Consider the following 16,900-nt stretch of genomic DNA (forward strand, 5'->3'; position numbering starts at 1 on the left):
TATATCCATTTAAAATTATTAACAACTAATGAAAAAAGCAGAGTGGAAGTCAGAAAGAGAAAAGTATACCTGAAGAAAGAGTGCTGCTTCAAGTTTGCTTCACCAAATTGTCAGTCCCATCTGCACTGTACAGGGAAATATCAGACAACCAGGCCCCACAAAAATGTAGATACCACGTCATAATGTAGGGTATGTCTTGACAAGTGACTATTAGGGATAAAGCTCTGACACAGGATTCCATTGTGCATGCACTAGTACTTCTGGCCAGACTGGCACAGTACTCATGGATTACTGAACTCATAGACCGTATTATTCCCCTCCAGGAATACATGCCAGCAGTGTTAGCAAAATCTAACAGTCTTCATTGACCTAAACACAGAATAATCTGCTAGCATCATCACGGGTCTGTGACAGAATTTGAAAGAGAAGCCTTTCATTGATCACCTTTCTTCTCACCCTTAAGCATTGACACAATCAAAGAGAAACAGTTTTGGTGATGGAGAGATAAGTTTATACTAGGGGAAGGAGTTATGGTCTTCAAATTCACCAAAAAACAGTACAGCATTTCCCATTTTCAAGGTATCTAACTCTGCACAAAGTCAGATTCCTTCCGCAAAAGCAAGATGGGGAGAAGAACTGTTGATTTTTGAAGTGTTACAGCTGTAGTCTTGAGACAGTACCTGAGAAGATTAAAAGTAGATTGAACTCTATATTGGAAAGAAAGTAGAAATAATACAAAGAATACAAAGAACAAAAACCATAAATTCTGAGTTTGATTCACAGGGCCTCAGGATCACAAGAATAATATCTACATGATCAAGGACTGATATGGCCACTAGACTACCTATACACAATTTGAACATGACAAAATAAGTTACTACAATATACTCTATAGTTTACAAGCTTCCATGGCTGCATGCTAACAATGGCAAGGGATGATGGTTGAAGGAAGTAGAAAAGCTTGTGAACTTCATACGCAGACTGAAAAATAGAGAGAAAACCCACACCAGAAACTATAAATGTCTCAGAACTCTGCCAAAACATGAGGGAGTGAATGTAGAGAGGCTGGAAGAGCTGGCATGAACACTGTCACCCATCTTAACACCAGCTTTTTTCTAGCTATCGTCACTATGATGGAAACAAGAGGATGCTACAAATTTTTTGGACAAATTGATCCCAGAAGTTTTAGACAGATGTTAGTCACACTCCAAAATGCATTCAGATACTAATGTGACAAGTGTGGTAAAAACCTCTATAGAATAGAAATAGAACACTAAAAAACCAAATACTGCATAACAAATGTATTCACTCTACCCCTGAGTGGGGGGGACAAGGCAATAACAATAAAGAATTATGACAGTTACATTATCCAACTCACAAGACTGAAACTGTATGGTACAGGCAGTTAAAAATAATATGAGAAAACTCTCAACTTTCCAGATCTCAATCCTATAGCCCAGTGGAAAAGATGGGAGATAAAAGTGATTAAAGAATTTCAGTTGAATGGATCGGTCCTTTATCCAGCTAAATTCCAGATAACATAGGGATCACACTTACTGATTCCCTTTGGAATAGGAAAGCAGTATACATCTTTCTGGGTAAAGCTGAAACTAGGACAGGAACATGTAATAGAAAGCAAAGACATGGAAGACTGTCCTATTATAAATGAACTCTGCTCCCTACAAAACTATACAGGCTAAGTCAAGCACAACTGGGAATAAGTATCAACTTTTTTGTAATGGCATTTTAAACACAAGAACCAGATTCAGCAAATTCCTTAAACATGATGATGCACTTAAATTTAATCACAAATAATCCACTGAATTCAATGAGACAACTCGGATGCTTAAAGCCAGACACATGCTTGATATCATGCAGAACCAGGGCCTACGACCTTGATCCTGCATCATTACAGTCATGTAAGCTTTTGCCATCAGCTTCAGTAAGCACAAGATCAAGGCCTTTATTACCACTTTCTTCTCCAAAGAGCTCGTAATATTGATTTGCACTGTAAGTTGTTTACACGGCGTAAAAAGTTGATATTAGTTTAGCTGCTTGTTGACACAATACATGCACAGAGGTTATGTCAGATACGTATTTTAAACTGTAGAATCCATGAACATTAAACGTTCATACTAGAGCCACTGTTATGAATACATTGCTGTAGAATAAGTTATTACGTAAGTCTGAAAATTAATTGCATACTTAATCTGTCTAAACCTTATGTCTTAATTCTGTACTCTGCACCTTTCCTATTAACCTATGTTCTGACATTTTTATGTAGCTCAAAGAAAAAACAAGGACCTGAATTTTCTTGTTCTCAGTCATTAATGGTCACCTCACAATCAGTAGGCATACCAGCAGTTTTGCTATCTATCCAACTATAATCTTAGCCTAGCAGAAGAATCTGTCCTATCTCGGTGCCTGTCCTTCTGCCCCTCCACCCCCACCAACATGATACAGTTCTGTGGTGACCTAGAATCCTATTTTCGATGTCTCCAACTCAAGGAATATTTCCAACACACCTCTGAACAACATACTAACCCACAGAGACCTTCCTACCAAGACTATAAAAAGAAGGATTCTGGGTGGTCTCCTCCTGAAGGTCAAAACAACAGACTAGACTTCTACATAGAGGGCTTCCGCCGACGTGCACGGTCTGAAATTGTGGAAAAGCAGCATCACTTGCCCCATAACCTCAGCCGTGCAGAACACAATGCCATCCACAGCCTCAGAAACAACTCTAACATCATAATCAAAAAGGCTGACAAAGAAGGTGCTGTCGTCGTCATGAATAGGTCGGAATATGAACAAGAAGCTGCTAGGCAGCTCTCCAAAACCACTTTCTACAAGCCATTAACCTCTGATCCCACTGAGGGTTACCAAAAGAAACTACAGCATTTGCTCAAGAAACTCCCTGAAAAAGCACAACAAAAAATCCACACAGACACACCCCTGCAACCCTGACCTGGGGTATTCTATCTGCTACCCAAGATCCATAAACCTGGAAATCCTGGATGCCCCATCATCTCAGGCATTGGCACCCTGACAGCAGGATTGTCTGGCTATGTAGACTCCTTCCTCAGGCCTTACTCTACCAGCACTCCCAGCTATCTTCGAGACACCACTGACTTCCTGAGGAAACTACAATCCATCGGTGATCTTCCTAAAAACACCATCCTGGCCACTATGGATGTAGAAGCCTCTACACCAACATTCCACACAAAGATGGACTACAAGTTGTCAGGAACAGTATCCCCGATAATGTCACGGCAAACCTGGTGGCTGAACTTTGTGACTTTGTCCTCACCCATACCTATTTCACATTTGAGGACAATGTATACTTTCAAATCAGTGGCACTGTTATAGGTACCCGTATGGCCCCACAGTATGCCAACATTTTTATAGCTGACTTAGAACAATGCTTCCTCAGCTCTCATCCCCTAGTGCCCCTACTCTACTTGCGCTACATTGATGACATCTTCATCATCTGGACCCATGGAAAAGAAGCCCTTGAGGAATTCCACCATGATTTCAAGAATTTCCATCGCACCATCAACCTCAGCCTGGACCAGTCCACACAAGAGATCCACTTCCCAGACACTATGGTGCTAATAAGCGATGGTCACATAAACACCACCCTATACCGGAAACCTACTGATTGCTATTCCTATCTACATGCCTCCAGCTTTCATCCAGACCACACCACACGATCCATTGTCTACAGCCAAGTTCTACGATACAATCGCATTTGCTCCAGCCCCTCAGACAGAGGCAAACCCTTACAAGATCTCTATCAAGCATTCTTACAACTACAATACCCACCTGCTGAAGAGAAGAAACAGACTGACAGAGCCAGAAGATTGCCCAGAAGTCACCTACTACAGGACAGGCCCAACAAAGAAAATAACAGAACGCCACTAGCCATAACCTTCCGCCCCCAACTAAAACCTCTCCAACGCATCATCAAGGATCTACAACCTATCCTGAAGGACGACCCATCACTCTCACAGATCTTGGGAGACAGGCAGTCCTTGCTTACAGACAGCCCCCCAACCTGAAGCAAATACTCACCAGCAACCACACACCACACAACAGAACCACTAACCCAGGAACCTATCCTTGCAACAAAGCCCGTTTAGATTCATAGATACTAAGGTCAGAAGGGACCATTCTGATCATCTAGTCCGACCTCCTGCACAGCGCAGGCCACAGAATCTCACCCACCCACTCCTATGAAAAACCTCACCCATGTCTGAGATATTGAAGTCCTTAAATCATGGTTCAAAGACTTCAAGGAGCAGAGAAGCCTCCCGCAAGTCAACCATGCCCCATACTACAGAGGAAGGCGAAAAACCTCCAGGGCCTCTCCAATCTGCCCTGGAGGAAAATTCCTTCCCGACCCCAAATATGGCAATCAGCTAAACCCTGAGCATATGGGCAAGATTCACCAGCCAGATACCCAGGAAAGAATTTTCTATAGTAACTCAGATCCCATCCATCTAATATCCCATTCTCAGGGGATTTGGCCTATTTAACTGAATATTTAAAGATCAATTACTTACCAAAATCCCATTATCCCATCATACCATCTCCTCCATAAACTTATCTAGTAGAATCTTAAAACCAGATAGATCTTTTGCCCCCACTGCTTCCCTTGGAAAGCTATTCCAAAACTTCACTCCTCTGATGGTTAAAAACCTTCGTCTGATTTCAAGTCTAAACATCCTGGTGGCCAGTTTATACCCATTTGTTCTTGTGTCCACATTGGTGCTGAGCTTAAATAATTCCTCTCCCTCTCTGGTATTTATCCCTCTGATATATTTATAGAGAACAATCATATCTCCCCTCAACCTTCTTTTAGTTAGGCTAAACAAGCCAAGCTCCTTAAGTCTCCTTTCATAAGACAAGTTTTCCATTCCTCGGATCATCCTAGTAGCCCTTCTCTGTACCTGTTCCAGTTTGAATTCATCCTTTTTAAACATCGGAGACCAGAACTGCACACAGTATTCTAGATGAGGTCGCACCAGTGCCTTGTATAACGGTACTATAACTCCTTATCCCGTTGCCAACTCTGTCCACATATCTGTTCAGAGAACACCATCATAGGGCCTGATCACATCAGCCACATTGTCAGAGGCTCGTTTACCTGCACATCTACCAATGTGATATATGCCATCATGTGCCAGTAATGCCCCTCTGCCACGTACATTGGTCAAACTGGACAGTTTCTACGTAAAAGAATAAATGGACACAAATCAGATGTCAAGCATTATAACATTCAAAAACCAGTCGGAAAACACTTCAATCTCTTTGGTCACTTGATTACAGACCTAAAAGTGGCAATTCTTCAACAACAAAAAATTCAAAAACAGACTCCAACGAGAGACTGCTGAATTGGAATTAATTTGCCAACTGGATACAATTAACTTAGGCTTGAATACAGACTGGGAGTAGATGAGTCATTACACAAAGTAGAACTATTTCCCCATTTTTATTCCCCCCCTACTGTTCTTTGTGACTTTGTCCTCACCCATAACTATTTCACATTTGAGGACAATGTATGCTTTTAAATCAGCGGCACCGCTATGGGTACCCCCTACTCTTCCTCAGGTTTCAGAGTAGCAGCCGTGTTAGTCTGTATTCACAAAAATAAAAGGAGTACTTGTGGCACCTTAGAGACTAACAAATTTATTGAGCATAAGCTTTTGTGAGCTACAGCTCACTTCACCGGATGCATCCTTCTTTTTACTGTTCCTCAGACGTTCTTGTCAACTGCTGGAAATGGCCCACCTTGATTATCACTACAAAACGTTTTTTTTTCCATCCTGCTCTCCTGCTGGTAATAGCTCACCTTAAGTGATCACTCTCGTTACAGTGTGTATGATAACACCCATTGTTTCATACTCTCTATGTATATAGATCTCCCCACTGTATTTTCCACTGAATGCATCCGATGTAGTGAGTTGTAGCTCACGAAAGCTTATGCTCAAATAAATTTGTTAGTCTCTAAGGTGCCACAAGTACTCCTTTTCTGTTGGCACAAAGTAATGTTTCTCCTATACATAAACACTTTAAAATACCGTAGGCTTAAGTGGTGCTCCAAGATCATAAATGGATCAAGACCCTGGATGTTAACGTCACTTTTCTGTTTTACATTTTATAAATTTGCACTTTGATATCAGGTCTCTTCCTAAAGCAGACAACTTTGCTAGAATTATTGCGTCTCTAATCCCTCAGGATACAATTTTGCAAAGCTAGGGAATTAATAAACAACAACTGTGCATGTAAAAAATATTATTATGTTGTTCTATGAAAGTGCACTTCACTTACACCTTGGAATGCTATCAAGAAGCCACCAGTGGAATGCACTATATACAGAAAAGAAATTCAGATTCTAAAGAGTCAGGATATCTCCGGCCAATACAAATAAATAACTGATGTGAGCAAAATACATAACTTGTATGTATGGGGTACCTGTGGCCCTCCAAAATCTTATTCCTGCTTGCTGCTCTCACTCTGTACACCCCTATTTCTAATCAAGGAAAGGGTGGACAATATACTTGTACTCCATCCTAGCAGCCAAACAGAATCTTATCTTACTTCATGTAAAATTTGTTCATTGGATGTTTAGGGCTTCATCCTCTAAAAGGCACTGGTTCTCAACCAGGGGTATGCGTACCCCTGAGGGTATGCAGAAGTCTGGCCAAGGTGTACATCAACTCATGTAGATAGTTGCCTAGTTTTACAACAGGCTACATGAAAAGCGCTAGCAAAGTCAGTACCAACTAAAATTTCATCCAGACAATGACTTGTTGATACTGCTATATACAGATACTCCCCGGGTTAAGGAAGACCCGATTTATGCAAATCCGCACTTAGGGAAAAAAGTCCTGTAAGCTAAAAATAGTAGGTTTTTTTGTTTGGTCAGTTTTTGTGTAATGGTCAGGAATACGTTTCTGATTTATGCAAAATTTGAGTTACACAAGGCGTTCCGGAACAGAACAATTGCCTAAGTCAGGGAGCATCTGTACGCTATATCAGTGTTTCTCAACCCAGGGGTCATGATTTATTTTATAATTATATAGTAAAAATGAAAAAGTAAGCATTTTTTCAGTAATAGTGCACTGTGACACTTCTATATTTTTATGTCTGATTTTGTAAGCAAGCAGTCTTTAAGTGAGGTGAAACTTGGGGTATGCAAGATAAAACTGATTCTGAAAGGGGTACAGTTGTCTGGAAAGGTCTCTAAGAATCACTGCTCTAAGGTGCTGAGAACTCTAAGCTTCCATTTAAGTCGGGGCAACTGTGGGCACTCAGGACCTTGCAGGATCTAGCCCTTAATGTTTAAGTCAAGCCAACCTACAAGCCTCAGACTTCTTGACTCTTAAATCCCATATGAAGCTGTCTATAGTGCAAGTTAATATCACACACAATGTTATGTCTTTAAGACATTTTTCATCACAGAAGTGTGAAACAAAGCCTGAAAAAGAAAATCACCTCCTTTCATCTAGCAAGGTTCACTCACCCAAAATTTTGCCCTTTGCTGCAATTGGATTAGTGCCTATAATAGAGACTGCCCTAAAAATGTTTACTTATATACACAGCATATCATTAAGAAAGAAAAAAAAATACCAGCTAAATCATGTTTGTTACTCTTTACCACAGAATCTCTGGCATAGTCTTTGCTTTTTATCTGAAGCCTTGTAATTACATGTGGGTGTCTCCTAGCTGAGAAAAAAAAGAAACAACACAAGTTTATACAAGCTTTTAAGAAAAATGGCATGGCATAGGGTAGCAATGCAGGGATTTCAGCATATAGGCTGTACTCCACCTTTATTATAAAGCTCCCTCTTATAACACTAATTGATAAGGGGCCACTCTACATTGGTTCCCAACTGCATTCAATCAGATAAATACTCTCAATTCAGATTCCTCTGTAACACATAAATTAGAGTTTATCAGGGCAGAAGGCAAGTCCGGAGATTTAAACTACTACTAACACCTGGTTTTATGTATGTTCCAATATACAGAGTTTTAAAATTTTGATCATGTGGAACAGGAAAATCTTAATTACAGAAACAACAATTAAAGCCACTGAAAAAAGGAAAAACTATGCAGAAGAGCCCAGCATCTCACTCTAGCTTAAACTTTCAAGGGTATGGGATAAGTAACGAAGTATGACTAAATGGATCCATTTAAATACATACTTATTTAATATACAAGTTAGCCAAATGTTATGCCCACAAAACCCGAACACACAAGTCACATGACAAAAAGAATTTTAAAATATGGTTGAGTCTCACAGATACTCAGGACCTATTTCTTGCAAAATCTGGAAGTGTATAGTACTCATCTTCATCGCTCGTTTCACTGAGAAAATCCACGAGTGAAAATCCAAGCTTCCTGCACTTTCCTCTGAATCATATCATCAAGGCATTTCCTTTAGGCCAGTAAAAATTTGTAATTTCACAGTGCAAGCAAAAGAGAGAGCATGGTTCCAGTGGACAGGCGTGTCAGGGTTCCCGCCACAGTGTAGGCCTGAAACCAGACCACCCCCATGTTACACCAGCCTTGGGTGACACTCAATAGATGGAAGTAGCATGAAAAGCCCAGGCAAAAGCCGATCACATGGGAGGGGGTCGCATCCCTTCCTTTCCACTGTAACAGTGCTCCTCCTACTGCAGGATACAATAATTCACACCGAGCGGCAAGTCAAACGGAAGTCTGGAAGCAGCGTGCTATGGAAAGCTGGGGATTTTGCGATTGGGGAAGACAGGCTCCGCAGCGTGACCAGGCTCCCAGCGGGCCGCGTGTCGACACAAGCAGACCGCCCGGGCGGCGGCAGCGCGCAGCTGGGGCAGGGGCGGCAAAGGCAGCTGAGGGCAGGAGCCGGCGTGGGCCCCTGCGGTCGCCTTCAGGCAAGCCCAGGAGGCGGCGGCGGCGGCAGCAGCGGCTCCTCCCCAGCTGTGCACAAGCCGTCCCCCGGGGACCGCCCTTCACTACACACCCCCGGCCCTCCCTGGGCCACCTCAACGGCCTGGAGCTCCCGCGGCAAGACACAGCTGCGCCCTTCACCGCCCGTCCCGCCTGCCACCTCCAGCCCGCGGGCTCCACGGCCGGCCCTAGTCCCGTCCCCTGCGACCGCCGAGCAGGGCCGCCGCCGCCGCCGCCCCCCCATTTCCGTTCCGTGTCAGGGCGGCCGGAGGGACCGGCAGCCCCGAGCCCGGCCCGCGCCTCACCTCCCGGGCGATCTGGTTGAGCGCATCGTCCTCCGCCGTCAGCCGCTCCCGGTTGGGGAGCCGCTTCCGCCCGGCCCCCTGCGTCCCCATTGCCGCCCGCCGCCAAGCGCCGCGGCTCGCCCCGCTCCGGCACGAGCTGCCGCCGCCCCGCGCCCGCCGGCGGCTACGCACAGCGCGTCACGGGGGGGGCGGGGCTCAACCGCCCAGCACGAGGAGGGGAGAGGGGAGGGGAGGGGCTGAGGGGGCATGGGCGGGGCTTTGCTGCAATGGGCGGGGCGCTAGGGAGGGGTTGGGGAGTGGGCAGGGGCTGTGGGGAGATGGATGGGGGGAGGTGGGGAGGGGCTGTGGGTGATGGGTGGGATTGGGAGGGGGGAGGGGGAGCAGAAAGAAAGTGTGAAAAATTGGGACGGGGGCAGGGGGGTAAAAGGTGCCTATATAAGCAAAAGCCCCAAATATCAGGACTGTCCCTATAAAATGGGGACATCTGGTCATCCTAGCAGGGTGGGATGGGGTAGAGAAGGGCTCTGGGGAGATGGGTGGGGAGGGGCTATGAGGTAGGGAGGCTCTTTGGGGAGATGGGCAGAGAGGTAAGGAGGGGGTATGGAGTGGGGAGGGGCTTTAGGGAAGGCTCTTCCTGTTCAAGCAGGGGTCTTGTAGACAAAATAGTATGTGATCACATAATTAAAGACTGTATTATAAGGCAAGGGGGACAAATTAAGGTTGACAGTGCAACCTTAATTTGGGCTTTTCTAACTCCTGAGAGTTTGACTTTGCAACCTAAATACTTTTGTTTTAACATAATTTGTTGTGTGTAATTTCCTGGGTTTAAAAAAAACTCAACCCCTCCCAAAAATGTCATCAGGTGGAATCATATTGACACCCCCATGAGTCATCATCATGGTTGGAGCTTTTAGGTCCACCACACAGATCTCTGCCATTTAACAGAGTAACAGATACCAATAGTAGGTTGTCATCTTCTGTGTGGACTAGCATCAGAGGGGGGTGGGAGACTGTCCCAGTGGGTTTCATAGATATTTGTTGATAGCAGAGGAATGGTGAGATTTAGAAATCTTGTGTTCCGTTCCAGGCTGTGGAAGGGAGTGTGTCTACTGGGCACAGATTCTTCTGCACATTCCCTTCAACTGTTTGACCACTTCTGTCCTGTCCCCTCCAACTATCTCTGCATCCTAGTGCCATTATCCTTGCCTACCCAGATCCAGTCTCCACTCCTCAAACTCCTCAGTCCAATCCCCATCTCCTTGTCCAGCAAGTCTCACCTCTTTGGACTCCCCATCTCAGTCTCCTTGCTCAGCCATTCCCAGTTTCCCTCCATGCAGCTTCTCATCCAATCTCTCTCTCCAATCTCCAGAGCTCCAGTCATACCCCTCGCCTCTCCCACCCTTCGCCCATATTCCCCATCCCCACTGGCTCCCATGACCACTCTCCCTCACCATGCTTCTTGGGCAACGTCAGTTGGCCCCTGCCTCAGTTCCTAGTCTGAGTCTCTACCAAACCAGTCCCAGTCAGTTCTCTCCCCCACCTCATTCATCCTTCCAGATCTCTCTCTTCCTCACACACCTTCTCCCCACCCTGCTGATTCCCAGTTCTCCTTTCCCATATAGAGCAGTTCCCCCTGCCCAAGTTCTTCATCCAATCTTAGTCTTCCCCCACCCCTGCCACTGGCTCCCAGTCCTCTCCTTTCCCACATTTCCCCATAGCTCCCATCCCAGAGTCACCTGCCCCCCAACTCTCACTCCCAGTGTCTAACCCCTCCACTGCCAGTATCCAGTCCTGGTCTCCCCACCAGGCTCCTTGCTCCAGTCTACTATCCCTGCCCACAGGCCCAGCTCTAGTCTTGTTTGCATTCAAATCAAGTGGCTTCTTCTTCCATACTGCCTAGGTATTAGCTGGGGAGTCATTGGGAGCCGAGGAGAGACAGGGTCCCGGTTCTAAGTTCTGATGTGTGGTCTGGTCCCGGTCTGGCCCGCAGCAGTGCAGATCTGCAATTGCAGGGAAAGTCCTGCCCAGCCCCAAGCCGCTGCCAATGGAATCTTCAGGGAGTTTAGTTGCAAAGTCTCTACTGAACATGTGCAAGCTGCACTTTTACAAAGCCTTACAAGTTGGCCTTGTGGACAGCAGAAGGCATATCCTGACACAAAGGCCACCACCTCGCTACCAAATGTGAAGTCTCTGTTCCAAGCATGGAGACACTGAAGCTCCTCAAAGTAAAGGTCACCAGGATTTTTTAACATAGGCAAAATAACATATTTTCCTCTAGCCTCATTCCTGGAAATGGCTGCACCATTTTGACTGTAATTTTCCAGAAAACATCTGTTTGAGGTAGACATTCAGCAAAGAAAATTTCAGCCCAATTGAGTAAAGTTATAAGCAACTGAAAATGGTCTCATAATGGGAAATGTTGAGCAATCTTAGTAATAGACAACACTACCAACCCAACCTATAATTTTGTGTGTTAAATCTGAATGAATTTTGCACAACTTCAACTGGATTGGCATGTACACATCATTGGTGCCCTGCCGCCTGATTCAGGCTCTGACACTGACTCCCTCTCTGGCTTTGGTCAAGTCACTTAATCCTTCTACCTTCCCAGTGCCCCCTCTTATTCCAACCAACTTCCAGATCACCACTCTCTTCATCCCTCCTTTCCTATTCAGCCTCCAAAACAAATACCCTGTTAGTGGTAGTAGAAAAAAGATTGTTCCTTCAGGCTCTGAAGGCAACTTTTCTCCACCTGCAATGATACATTTCCTTGTAAGAGACACTTTCCTATGAATTTTTAAATGAGATTATATTTTATTTATTTAATTTACTTATACAAGAATATACCCTGCCTTGAAATGTCAGATCTAACAGCCAGCCAGCAAGGAACATTCTTATTGTTGTTGTTGCTAATCCAGCAATATTCCATCTATTAGGATCTTCTATTAGGATAAAATACAAATGAAAAAGAGAGAAATTTTGAGTTGAACAATACAGAGAGAACGTTAACATTGCCAGGCCCTATCTTATAGGACACAGTCTGTCTGAAACTCCTATTGATTTCAGTGGGAGTTGCAGGTGCTCATCACCTCTCTATGAGTCAGATCACCTCTTCCTGCTCAGGAAACACATAGAAGTGGCAAGAGAGGTAGGAAAATGCCAGGGGGTAAGTCTCGTGAAGATTCCTAGAAATCATCCCCTCAAGGAAAAGGGGTTGGAGAAGCCTCCCTATCCCAAGAATCTATGGGGAAAGGGACACCCACACTAGTGTATGTTGGAGTGTGCTCTGCCTCCATGTTTTATTGCTCCACTGCCCCTCCATCCCTCTTGGCAGCAGGTGCTGCCGTTGGGCGCTTAAGGGTTAATATAGCTCAAACCTGTGTTAGCTCCCTCCTAGATAGAAATTCTGTTGATTTTCAAGGCACAGTGCTATAGGCAGCATCCCTGCACTGCCTCTGTTTCTGTCTTCTTAGTCCCTTTCTCCTCTCTCCCTCTACCTTACCCCACTTTGCAAACCCCGTGGAATCCTTTCTTCATAGATACCAAGTGAATTTTCATATGAAGTCAAACCATCCATTATCAATTCTAGTAGATTCCCTGGACTACACTTGAAGTGTTGGATACAAAATTCATTTTTGAAACATTTGTGCCAGTTGTCTTCTCATGAAGGTGAAGGATTAATTAGCATTGACAAGGAGCAAGTGTTCTCTGGAATTCCCACTACAGCTCTACCAGGATACCTTAAGTCTGACCTTCTCTTTGCGTTCTGAGCCTCTCATGAGCACGGACCACAAATGTGTGAAATTGTGCAGTGGTTTTGTAATGTGTACATATATCTCCATGGGATTCAGATAAAAACGGCAAATTTAATTTCTTTTATGACCCACTTTATGCTATAATTTGAAACTAGTTTTCCAGAGGTACAAGGCTAGTATGACCTCACTCCTAATAAACAAATACGTTTCAAACACAGCTATATCAATTAACTTCAGTCATCAGTTGCTATGACTCTAGTATTCTAATCCTGAAGACCTCCCTGCCAATTGTGCCGGATTATTTAGTGGTTTTCTGATACAAACAAACATTGCTTTTGTAACAAGGTTGGGACAAACATTTTATTTGTGAACTAAAATAGAAGTTTTTCTTTTTCAAGGTCTAAACTTTCCGATAGAGACAAATACAACCCTAAGAAAGGAGGCGCAGAATGTTTAAAACACAAGGGAAGTTGAAAATTATAGCTCAGGCATGTGCTAAAATCAGAAAGTGCCACGACACACTACCCACAGTGTTATTCAGATTGTGTGGAGCCAGACCCTGCATTCCTTGTACACGTATAACTTCCAGAGATTGATCTGGGAGCTTTGAATGTACAATGATTATGGGATCTGGATCATTTGTGCATTCCTCTGCTGTCCAGTGATGTGCCAGTTTAATTAATATTTCAGCACCTCCCAAAAGACAGGCTCCTGGCTATGTGTGGAAAGGGCACATTGATTTCTATTCCCTGAAGGAGATTTGGATAATGGAACCCCGTGACACAAACTGCCATGGAAAGAGAAGGAGAGAGAGGCCTCTTAAGCAATTTCAAGCAGTTACCCTTCTTCAGAAGCTCTTTCATCTTACTTTGTTTCTTTTTATATACATGAAATCAAAGTGGTTATTTTTAGTTTGTGCCTGGCTGTCTCTATTGTCTGGACAGAGATTCCATTTAGTGTTTGGTGGAGTTATCCAAAATAAACCCTCTCGTTGCCAAATAACAAGGCTGAGAATTTATTACCAAATTCTTCTAGGTGTAAAATGTCTCCTGTAAGGTGCTGACGTACATTTCGGCATGTCTGCCATGTGGCTGAATTACAATTGCTGTGGCAACCATAGCTTTTCCATTTCTGTTTGCTTCTCAACCGTAGCATTGGATCAATGTTGTGTCTTAATTACATTTGCTTGTTTGTTTTTAAAAGAAACCTAATTGATCATTTTGCTAGGGGAGACTGAAATGCAGGCAGCTCTGATGTACCGATAGTCATTTTATTGACATGACTACACATTGAAATAAACATGCTACTTTCTGAGAATAGCACTTAGGGTGAAATCTACTCTGATGCCCCACAAAACCCAGAATAAACAGGCTTTTTGGGTTGGGAACAAAGTAAGGGTGTGTGGCCTCCCTATAGAGAGAAGAGGTGTTACTTTGGCCCAGTTTTTTGGTAACAGAACTGCAGCCTCCACCCTCCATCAGCTAGTCTGCATCTCCAGCTAATGCACGTCTTCTTCCCCCACTGGCTCTCATCTGATTTGCCAGCAACTCAGGCTCTCTAATCCACCCTCCTGAAGTATTTGCTGAATGCCATGATTGCCCCTATAAATTTGTCCAGTAGGCCCTTATCCTCAATTCTGCACTGATCGTCTGATGAATTTTGGCCAAGGACTGTGGACAATGCCTTATTTGCACAGGGATTTCACCTACCAGTGTAGCTACACTCATAGGCACGAACTCCAGGGAAAAGCTAGGGGATGCTCAGCACCGGCAGGGCCAGATTAATCTTTTGTGGCCCTCGGACCATGGCCGCATCCTTCGCTCCACCTGCACTCCGCCCTGAGGCCCAGCTCCCACTCAGCCTCTTCCTCCCCTCCCCCCCACGCCCCCAAGGCCCCACTTGTGCTCCTCTCGCTGCTCACACGGGGTAGGGGGCAGAGAGGCGCACCCACGGACAAAAACAAAAGTCATATCGGCATGCAATATGGTATAGATATTTTTATTTTTTAAAAAGCACCTTTTCAGTCGTAGCCATTGGGTGAGTGCAGCCAGAATTTAAGTTACCAACTGCATGTGCCGAGCAGCGTAACAAACTGGGGTTGCCATCTATCCAGGTTTCCCCAGGATTATCCCTTTTTGGAAATCTGTGAGGGTGCTTAGTACACATGGCCAGTGGGCCAGTGTTATGGGCTCAGGATCACCCCGGATGGCCATGTTTTGTACCTCGGAGATACAACATAACCCTGTAATTTAATACGCCCCTGTTTCACTTGCATTCCAGGCGGTTAAAGAAATTTTATGTAAACCATCTCATTAAAAACACTACATACAGAACCTGCCCAACTAAATATCAAATAATGAGTCAGATGTATATTATTCAGTTTTGGCTACACTATAAAATAGACTGGGCCCTAAATGAAAATTAAATACAGAAATAGTGGCATTTCTTATGATACTTGACACTTTTTTAATACAAGCAAAATGAAACCAAGATTTCTTTTGTATTAAAATAATAATAATGGTGAACAATGACACCCAGCCAAGACTAAGTGTCCCATGCCAGTTTCAAAGTACATTTTTAGGAGTATAATGGGCTAACATTTTGCAGCTTGCTTTTCAATATCCTGTGCAAATAGACTGTTACACCCAAGCAACAACATAATGTTTCTGCGGTGCTACTCTTGAAGCATATCTTGTAAAATCTCACTCTGGCTTAATCAGAACAAGCAATCAGCTGTTTAAATTGCTGCAGCTAAGATGTTACATAGAGTTTATTTTGCATAATAAAGCTGATGTTTGTTTCCATGTTCATTGCAGAATGCAGAGCGTCTACACCGGGGCGGGCAAACTTTTTGGCCTGAGGGCCACATCAGGTTTTGGAAATTGTATGGAGCCTGAGGCCAGTTAAAGGAGGCTGTGCCTCTCCAAACAGCCAGGCGTGGCCCGGCCACTGCCTCCTATACCCCCCTCCCCGCTTCTCGCCCCCTGACGCCCCCCTCGGGACTCCTGCCCCATCCAACCCCCCTCTCCTTCCTGACTGCGTCCATGGGACCCCTTCCACATCCAACTACCCCTTGTCCCTGTCCCCTGACTGCCCCTGGAAACCCCACCCCTGACTGCCCCCGCCACCTCTTCCAACCCCCCTTCTCCCTGTCCTCTGACTGCCCCCTGCCACACCATCCAACTCCCCGCTCCTTCCTGACTGCCCCCCTGGAACCCCTGCCCCCGTTCAAGCCCCCCGTTCCCTGCCCTCTGACCGCTCCGACCCCTATCCACACCCTGCCCCCTGACCACCACCCCTGAACTTCCCTGCCCTCTATCCAACCCTGGAGCAAGGGTGGCTGGCCACCTTGCAATACAGAGACCGGGTCAGGCCAGGCTCTGCAGCTGTACTGCCCCAGGAGCTCGCCACCCCCTGCCCAGAGCATGGCGCTGGCAGTGCTGTAAGCTGAGGCTGCGGGGGGAGAGGGAACAGCGGGGGAGGGACCGGGGGTGAGCCTCCCAGGCCAGGAGCTCAGGGGCCGGGTAGGAGGGTCCCACGGGCCGGATGTGGCCCACGGGCCGTAGTTTGCCCACCTCTGATTTACACTGTTACATTTCTTTTAGTTTCCAGATCACGAGAAAGGGTGATCTGCTGGTTTGGGTCTTTGCCAGGGGTGGGGTTTCCAGGGGCAGTCAAGGGAAGATAGGAGTTCAAATTGCTAGTCTCCCAGAAACTTCCTGTCTGGCCCTATGCAAGTTGCTTAGAATATACCTGCAGTGCACGTTAAGGTGTAATTGTATCATGGATGGGAGTAGCACCGAAGATGTGGTAGCATGGATCTCAGTGCAGGCTAGTAACGTGAACATAACCCAGGGTCTCCGCTGGGGTCTGTGCCACCATGTCTTCACTATTATTGTCACC

General features: G+C 45.2%; 1 protein-coding gene across 23 annotated transcripts in view; it reads right to left on the reverse strand.

Moving 5' to 3' along the window:
* LRRFIP1 (LRR binding FLII interacting protein 1) overlaps window positions 1-9,510 on the reverse strand; it is a 200,537-nt gene extending 191,027 nt beyond the window's left edge. For 4 of the 23 annotated variants that reach the window (XM_038421182.2, XM_038421176.2, XM_043505709.1 and 1 more), the window contains exon 1: window positions 9,243-9,418. In XM_038421182.2, coding sequence (XP_038277110.1) covers window positions 9,243-9,332 — 90 coding nt within the window. In that variant the 5' untranslated portion in view covers window positions 9,333-9,418. Of the gene's footprint in view, window positions 1-9,242 lie in introns of all 23 variants that reach the window. The other 19 variants (XM_038421165.2, XM_038421162.2, XM_043505711.1 and 16 more) reach the window with 10 other exon arrangements.
* Between the last annotated feature and the right edge of the window lie 7,390 nt (window positions 9,511-16,900).

Source organism: Dermochelys coriacea, chromosome 11, assembly GCF_009764565.3.
Source record: "Dermochelys coriacea isolate rDerCor1 chromosome 11, rDerCor1.pri.v4, whole genome shotgun sequence".
Taxonomy (NCBI): Eukaryota; Metazoa; Chordata; order Testudines; family Dermochelyidae; genus Dermochelys; species Dermochelys coriacea.